The following is a 9237-nucleotide window of genomic DNA, read 5'->3' as shown; positions in this document are numbered from 1 at the left end:
TTATTACTGTATACAGCGATGGGGGTTATATTACTGTATACAGCGCTGGGGGTTATATTACTGTATACAGCGCTGGGGGTTATATTACTGTATACAGCGCTGGGGGGTTATATTACTGTATACAGGGCTGGGGGTTATATTACTGTATACAGCGCTGGGGGGTTATATTACTGTATACAGCGTGGGGTTATATTACTGTATACAGCGTGGGGGTTATATTACTGTATATAGCGTGGGGGTTATATTACTGTATACAGCGTGGGGGTTATATTACTGTATACAGCGTGGGGGGGTTATATTACTGTATACAGCGCTGGGGGGTTATATTACTGTATACAGCGCTGGGGGTTATATTACTGTATACAGCGCTGGGGGTTATATTACTGTATACAGCGTGGGGGGGTTATATTACTGTATACAGCGCTGGGGGGTTATATTACTGTATACAGCGCTGAGGGTTATATTACTGTATACAGCGCTGGGGGTTATATTACTGTATACAGCACTGGGGGTTATATTACTGTATACAGCGCTGGGGGTTATATTACTGTATACAGCGCTGGGGGGTTATATTACTGTATACAGCGCTGGGGGTTATATTACTGTATACAGCGTGGGGGTTATATTACTGTATATAGCGTGGGGGTTATATTACTGTATACAGCGTGGGGGTTATATTACTGTATACAGCGTGGGGGGGTTATATTACTGTATACAGCGCTGGGGGGTTATATTACTGTATACAGTGCTGGGGGGTTATATTACTGTATACAGCGCTGGGGGGTTATATTACTGTATACAGCGTGGGGGGTTATATTACTGTATACAGCGTGGGGGGGTTATATTACTGTATACAGTGCCGTCAGTAGTTATTATTTCTGCCGTTCTCTTTCTGTATATAATGAGTTTCTTTTCAGTTTCTGAAGATTTTTCACCAAAAACAACAGAAATCCTGTAATCTGCAGACGGCGCAGAATTTATTGTCTTCCCGCTGGGGACTTAGACAGAAACGTTGTTTGTTGAGTCCGTGTGATGGGGAGGTGCGGGGTCACCGGATAACGATGCGCAGGAGCCGGTGATATTGTTTTCAGCCAATCACAGGAGCAGCTATAATTTCGGACAGAGGAAGGGGAACGGGATGAGTACCGGATACTTCGTCACCCCCGCTCCGGAACCTCTAACATTTATCGATGATGACCCAGGATCCCCTGTCAGGAAGGGAAAAGACAATCTCCCCGAGGGCTCCATATCAGCTCTAGAACCCCTTAGAACTTTAGAACGCTTGTTTCCTCGTGAAGTCCTGCTCCATTCATTGGTGTCTCTGCAGGAGGATCGAGTCCCCAGCACCTGAAAACAGAAAAGAAATGACCTACTCCAGTAACACCGAGCGGGGGGGGGGGCAGGTAACGTGCTAGCACGACGGCGCAACTGGGGGTCATCGAGGACCGAGACCAAGAACCAGGTCCAACGTTACACTCCAGGGCATTAAATAGCAAAACGCGATTAATATGAGGGATAATCTGTCTGGTACCGAGTGGGGTCAACAGCCCAAGGCAACCCTAGGCTTCTCTTGGCCATTGTGATAGACTCATTGTACAGAACTGCGGAAAGTGATGGCGCTATATCAAATAATAATGATAATACAAATAATAATGATAATAGACCCTTAGACTCCCACCACATGGTCACTGAGGAATCTCGTCCCATCGCGAAGTGCCCCCTCCATTACTAGAGTCCGGGACCCCCAGTGTTCCTGTGTTCCAGTGTTCCTGGGCTGGTCAGGAGAGATCAGAGAAGCCCCCCCAACCGGCCCACAAACACGGGACAGACACCAGGACAATGGGACAGGGCCGAATGTTGGGACTGTCCCTGGAAAAACGAGACACTTGAGTGGTACGTAGTCTGTATAATGTAAGAGACGTCACCTTTAATCACAGATGTGGAGAACGTCGCGCTTCGTCTTCTCCTAGGATTAAAAAAATAATAATATACATTTTTACTTAGAATTCTTTATAATTATATCTAAGTTATTAAAAATCCTGATTATTACAGATTTATCATAAATCCCGATTATTACAGATTTATTAAAAATCCCGATTATTACAGATTTATCAGAAATCCTGATTATTACACATTTATTAAAAATCCTGATTATTACAGATTTATTAGAAATCCCGATTATTACAGATTTATTAAAAATCCTGATTATTACAGATTTATTAAAAATCCTGATTATTACAGATTTATTAAAAATCCTGATTATTACAGATTTATTAGAAATCCTGATTATTACACATTTATTAAAAATCCTGATTATTACAGATTTATTAGAAATCCTGATTATTACACATTTATTAAAAATCCTGATTATTACACATTTATTAAAAATCCTGATTATTACAGATTTATTAAAAATCCTGATTATTACAGATTTATTAAAAATCCTGATTATTACAGATTTATTAGAAATCCTGATTATTACACATTTATTAAAAATCCTGATTATTACAGATTTATTAAAAATCCTGATTATTACAGATTTATTAAAAATCCTGATTATTACAGATTTATTAGAAATCCTGATTATTACACATTTATTAAAAATCCTGATTATTACACATTTATTAAAAATCCTGATTATTACAGATTTATTAAAAATCCCGATTATTACAGATTTATTAAAAATCCTGATTATTACAGATTTATTAAAAATCCTGATTATTAGATTATTACAGATTTATTAAAAATCCTGATTATTACAGATTTATTAAAAATCCTGATTATTACAGATTTATTAGAATTTCTGATTATTACAGATTTATTAGAAATCCCGATTATTACAGATTTAATATAGATAATTAGATTGCTGTTTTTAGAAATGATAGATCTGATCTAAAAAAATCATCTGAAAAACATCTTATAATAGAGGTCGTCTTTTATTCAGATCCACAGCCCCGGCACACAGCCAACTAAACCTGGGTGTCCTCACTCACAGTAACTCATACTCTCACTCACAGTATCTCATACTCTCACTCACTCTCTCTCACACTCTCAGTCACTCTCTCTCATACGCTCACTCACTCTAATTTCTGCAGGAAAGGAGACAGAGACACAGAAGCAGTTGACGGAGAGGGTAGGAAGGCATTGAGAGAGAGCGGGAGAGAGTGAATAAGAGTGTGATAGTGAGAGTGTGTAAGTGAGAGTGAGTGAGAGTGTTATACAGAGTGAGTATGAGGGCAAAAAGAGCGTTTTTGAGTTTTCCACACTAGGCTTGTCTCACATTCAGGACTTTTTTCTGTTTGCCGGGGTGTTCTTATACGCGAGGGTAGTTCTGTATGTGTTTGGAATCCCAGCGCAGTTGGTTTTACCGTTTAATGCACATTCTCTGGGACGCTGTTCCGTGGATCCCAGCAGCACGTCGGGGCTCTGCCTCCTGTAACAGAAATCGTTATTGAATGTTTTTGGCATTTTTTTTAAAAAAATAGCAGAATTCTAGATAATCAGAGAATTCCTTACCCCCCAGGAGCGCGCAGTTATAATATTGACACCGTCGCTTGGTGCTCGTCAGGACAAACTGGTGTCCTCCATTTGTGAAGTTGGAGACGTGGAAGATCTCATCGCCTGGAATGAGGACCTCGCTCTCATTGGCGTTAGTGGATAGAGGTCCAATGTCCACGCCGTGACAGGTGGTTATATGAAAGAAGGAGTCCCGGCCAAACCCTTCCGCCGTCTTCTGGCTCATTGAAGATGAGGTGAATTGGCCAAATCGGATGAGGGCGTCCGGTTCCTCGGGTGGCACAAAGTGAAGACCCCGAATCCCCCTGTAGACCAACCTGCACTCTGCCTCAAGTAGCTGGAGGGCAGTCGTCAGATAGTAATGAAGGACTTTGAAGTGGAACTTATCCAGATAGTCTCTCCGCGAGGCCACAGCTGTCCTCACGGCTTCATTGAAGCGACTCGGGAGAGACACTTCTGGAGAAGGAAAGTCCTTGTCTGTATAAACGAGGATGGCTATTCCATGCTCGTCCCTGAAACCCTTAGGAAGGGCCGGTAGAGACGAGTCGAGCCTACGCTTCTCCCACCTGGATTCGGCTTTCTCCCACGCGCCTCTGAAGTCCGGGTCCAGAGATTTCTCCACATTTAACATGGATGCCATGGACGCCTCCATATCCTCGGAACACATGACGTATTGGTCATCAAAGGCGGTGGAGGCCATGTCTAGAGTCTCATGATGTATCTACCAAGGATGAGTTAGAAATGACTGGATATTCTGAACAGGTGGCCCTCTTGGCCCGTTCTGGACAGAAGCAGATTAATAATGTATACATATATTGACATGCAGTCACAGACCTGGGATCTCCCTCCCGGGATCAGGGCACAGATAAGGGGTAGAAGGAGCACAGAAAGCCGTCTCTTCGCCATCAGGTTGCAGTTTAATCTCTGGATAAAGCAAACGATAAGTTATACTAGAAAGGGGAGAAAAGAGGGGCACAGGGGCTGAGGGAGGGAGAAAATGGGGCACAAGGGGAGGAAAGAGGAGCAGAGGAAAAGAGGGAAACAGGGAAAGAAAGAGGGGTACAAGGGAAGAAAGAATGGCACAAGGGAAGAAAGGGGGCTTCAAAGGAGGAAAAAGGAGGATTGAAAGGGAAGTGGGGCATCAGGAGAGGAAAATGGGGGGCACAAGGGAGGAGAGAAGGGCATCAGAAGAAGAAAGAGGGTTGCAAGATAGGAAAACAGGTATCAGCGGATGAAATAGGACACGGGGTTTTTCTTGCTGTCGTGGCAAGAAACCCTTACTCGTCACATGAAGATGAGCCAGAATTATCTCAGAGGAATGTCTGTGTAACTAGAAGCGGGAAAAGCTTTTCTTCAGTGTAAAATACATTATTATCTGTAGCAGTTCTGCAGAATAATGAAGACAAACCTTTTGTTCCCTTATTTTTACAAGTACTTTATCTGCACATCTGGCAGCTGCCATTTTAAGTGGTCATGTGATATTTGTTTTGTTTTATGGCAGACCTGTGTAACTGGAGCATGGCAGACACTTATAGATAATATATTGGGAGAAGTAGCCCCATATTTATTAGTTAGAATGATTTACCTGCGCAGGATATTCCGCTCCGGGTTACTCTACAGACTTCTTTCCAAGATGAACCAATGAAATTACCCCCCAAAAATGTGGACGTGATAAAAATAAATAAATAAATAAATTAAAATAAGTCCTTTGTCTTTTGGAGGGTCCTGAATCTCACGAGAGCGAACAGCACAGGACAGCAGCCAGAATAACTCACGACAATGTCACCGAGACGCTGCTGACCGCCGGAACGCGCAGTGTGGGTATAAATAGTCCATTCAGTAATCAAACACCAGCCTCAGAACGCATCTTTACTGCTGCCATATTTCTGATTTAACCCTTTTTTTTATTCCTGAGGTCAGCTGACTGTGTGGTGGAATTGAAGCAATTCTATTGGTGATTAATTAATTTGGGCTCGAATTTGGGGACTGAACAGGTATACGTTGGAGTCGGGAAGGAATTTTCCCCCTGGTATGGGGCAATTGGCATTTGCTTCATAAGGGTTTTTTTGCCTTCCTCTGGATCAACACAGTAGGGACACGATATGTATATAGGTTGAACTTGATGGACTTTGGTCTTTTTTCAACCTTATGAACTATGTTACTATGTTACTATGTTTTAAATTGTAAAGGGTAATGACCACAGAAACAGTCACATTCTTCACATTATATATTATATACTCTCTAATCGTATCACTAATCCCATCCTTATAACCCGTTATATCCTGTATACTCCTCATATTATATATTATATACTCTCCCCCGTATAACTAATCCCGTCCTTATAACCCGTTATATCCCTGTATATTCCTCATATTATATATTATATACTCTCCCCCCGTATAACTAATCCCGTCCTTATAACCCGTTATATCCTGTATATTCCTCATATTATATATTATATACTCTCCCCCCCGTATAACTAATCCCGTCCTTATAACCCGTTATATCCCTGTATATTCCTCATATTATATATTATATACTCTCCCCCCGTATAACTAATCCCGTCCTTATAACCCGTTATATCCTGTATATTCCTCATATTATATATTATATACTCTCCCCGTATAACTAACCCCGTCCTTATAACCCGTTATATCCTGTATATTCCTCATATTATATATTATATACTCTCCGGCCATATAACTAATCCCGTCCTTATAACCCGTTATATCCTGTATATTCCTCATATTATATATTATATACTCTCCGGCCGTATAACTAACCCCGTCCTTACAACCCGTTATATCCCTGTATATTCCTCATATTATATATTATATACTCTCCCCCGTATAACTAATCCCTTCCTTATAACCCGTTATATCCTGTATATTCCTCATATTATATATTATATACTCTCCCCCCGTATAACTAATCCTGTCCTTATAACCCGTTATATCCTGTATATTCCTCATATTATATATTATATACTCTCCCCCCGTATAACTAATCCCGTCCTTATAACCCGTTATATCCTGTATATTGCTCATATTATATATTATATACTCTCCGGCCGTATAACCAATCTCGTCCTTATAACCCGTTATATCCCTGTATATTCCTCATATTATATATTCTATACTCTCCCCCATATAACTAATCCCGTCCTTATAACCTGTTATATCCCTGTATATTCCTCATATTATATATTATATACTCTCCGGCTGTATAACTAATCCCGTCCTTATAACCCGTTATATCCTGTATATTCCTCATATTATATATTATATACTCTCCGGCCGTATAACTAATCCCGTCCTTATAACCCGTTATATCCCTGTATATTCCTCATATTATATATTATATACTCTCCGGCCGTATAACTAATCCCGTCCTTATAACCCGTTATATCCTGTATATTCCTCATATTATATATTATATACTCTCCGGCCGTATAACTAATCCCGTCCTTATAACCCGTTATATCCTGTATATTCCTCATATTATATATTATATACTCTCCGGCCGTATAACTAATCCCGTCCTTATAACCCGTTATATCCTGTATATTCCTCATATTATATATATTATATACTCTCCCCCCGTATAACTAATCCCGTCCTTATAACCCGTTATATCCTGTATATTCCTCATATTATATATTATATACTCTCCTCCCCATATAACTAATCCCGTCCTTATAACCCGTTATATCCTGTATATTCCTCATATTATATATTATACACTCTCCGGCCATATAACTAATCCCGTCCTTATAACCCGTTATATCCCTGTATATTCCTCATATTATATATTATATACTCTCCCCCCCGTATAACTAATCCCGTCCTCATAACCCGTTATATCCTGTATATTCCTCATATTATATATTATATACTCTCCGGCCGTATAACTAACCCCGTCCTTATAACCCGTTATATCCCTGTATATTACTCATATTATATATTATATACTCTCCGGCCGTATAACTAACCCCGTCCTTATAACCCGTTATATCCCTGTATATTACTCATATTATATATTATATACTCTCCCCCGTATAACTAATCCCTTCCTTATAACCCGTTATATCCTGTATATTCCTCATATTATATATTATATACTCTCCGGCCGTATAACTAATCCCGTCCTTATAACCCGTTATATCCTGTATATTCCTCATATTATATATTATATACTCTCCCCCCGTATAACTAATCCCGTCCTTATAACCCGTTATATCCTGTATATTGCTCATATTATATATTATATAGTCTCCGGCCGTATAACCAATCTCGTCCTTATAACCCGTTATATCCCTGTATATTCCTCATATTATATATTCTATACTCTCCCCCATATAACTAATCCCGTCCTTATAACCTGTTATATCCCTGTATATTCCTCATATTATATATTATATACTCTCCGGCCCGTATAACTAATCCCGTCCTTATAACCCGTTATATCCTGTATATTCTTCATATTATATATTATATACTCTCCGGCCGTATAACTAATCCTGTCCTTATAACCCGTTATATCCTGTATATTCCTCGTATTATATATTATATACTCTCCGGCCCGTATAACTAATCCCGTCCTTATAACCCGTTATATCCCTGTATATTCCTCATATTATATATTATATACTCTCCCCCCGTATAACCAATCTCGTCCTTATAACCCGTTATATCCCTGTATATTCCTCATATGATATATTACATACTCTCCCCCATATAACTAATCCCGTCTTTATAACCTGTTATATCCCTGTATATTCCTCATATTATATATTATATACTCTCCCCCGTATAACTAATCCTGTCCTTATAACCCATTATATCCTGTATATTCCTCATATTATATATTATATACTCTCCAGCCCGTATAACTAATCCTGTCCTTATAACCCGTTATATCCCTGTATATTCCTCATATTATATATTATATACTCTCCGGCCGTATAACCAATCTCGTCCTTATAACCCGTTATATATCCCTGTATATTCCTCATATCATATATTATATACTCTCCGGCCGTTTAACTAATCCCGTCCTTATAACCCGTTATATCCTGTATACTCCTCATATTATATATTATATACTCTCCCCCCGTATAACTAATCCCGTCCTTCTAACCCGTTATATCCCTGTATATTCCTCATATTATATATTATATACTCTCCGGCCGTATAACTAATCCCGTCCTTATAACCCGTTATATCCTGTATATTCCTCATATTATTTATTATATACTCTCCGGCCCGTATAACTAATCCCGTCCTTATAACCTGTTATATCCCTGTATATTCCTCATAATATATATTATATACTCTCCCCCCGTATAACTAATCCCGTCCTTATAACCCGTTATATCCTGTATATTCCTCATATTATATATTATATACTCTCCGGCCGTATAACTAATCCCGTCCTTATAACCCGTTATATCCTGTATATTCCTCATATTATGTATTATATACTCTCCATCCCGTATAACTAACCCCGTCCTTATAACCTGTTATATCGCTGTATATACCTCATATTATATATTATATACCCTCCCCCGTATAACTAATCCCGTCCTTATAACCCGTTATATCCTGTATATTCCTCATATTATATATTATATACTCTCCCCCTGTATAACTAATCCCGTCTTTATAACCCGTTATATCCTGTATATTCCTCATATTATATATTATATACTCTCCGGCCGTA

General features: G+C 39.3%; 1 protein-coding gene across 1 annotated transcript; it reads right to left on the bottom strand.

The window, feature by feature from the left end:
- Positions 1-1014: 1014 nt before the first annotated feature.
- On the bottom strand, positions 1015-5539 carry LOC128475426 (ecto-ADP-ribosyltransferase 5-like). The gene is made up of 5 exons (XM_053457925.1): positions 5102-5539; positions 4351-4438; positions 3517-4237; positions 3369-3433; positions 1015-1347 (listed from the first exon to the last, which is right to left on the bottom strand). The coding sequence occupies exons 2-4, from the start codon at positions 4420-4422 to the stop codon at positions 3372-3374; spliced, it is 855 nt and encodes a 284-aa protein (XP_053313900.1). The 5' UTR covers positions 4423-4438; positions 5102-5539; the 3' UTR covers positions 1015-1347; positions 3369-3371.
- Positions 5540-9237: the final 3698 nt, after the last annotated feature.

This window comes from Spea bombifrons, chromosome 2 (genome assembly GCF_027358695.1).
Source record: "Spea bombifrons isolate aSpeBom1 chromosome 2, aSpeBom1.2.pri, whole genome shotgun sequence".
In the NCBI taxonomy this organism is placed as follows: Eukaryota; Metazoa; Chordata; class Amphibia; order Anura; family Pelobatidae; genus Spea; species Spea bombifrons.
Note: the sequence above shows the minus strand (reverse complement) of the source record. Positions and strands in the feature narration are given on the sequence as shown.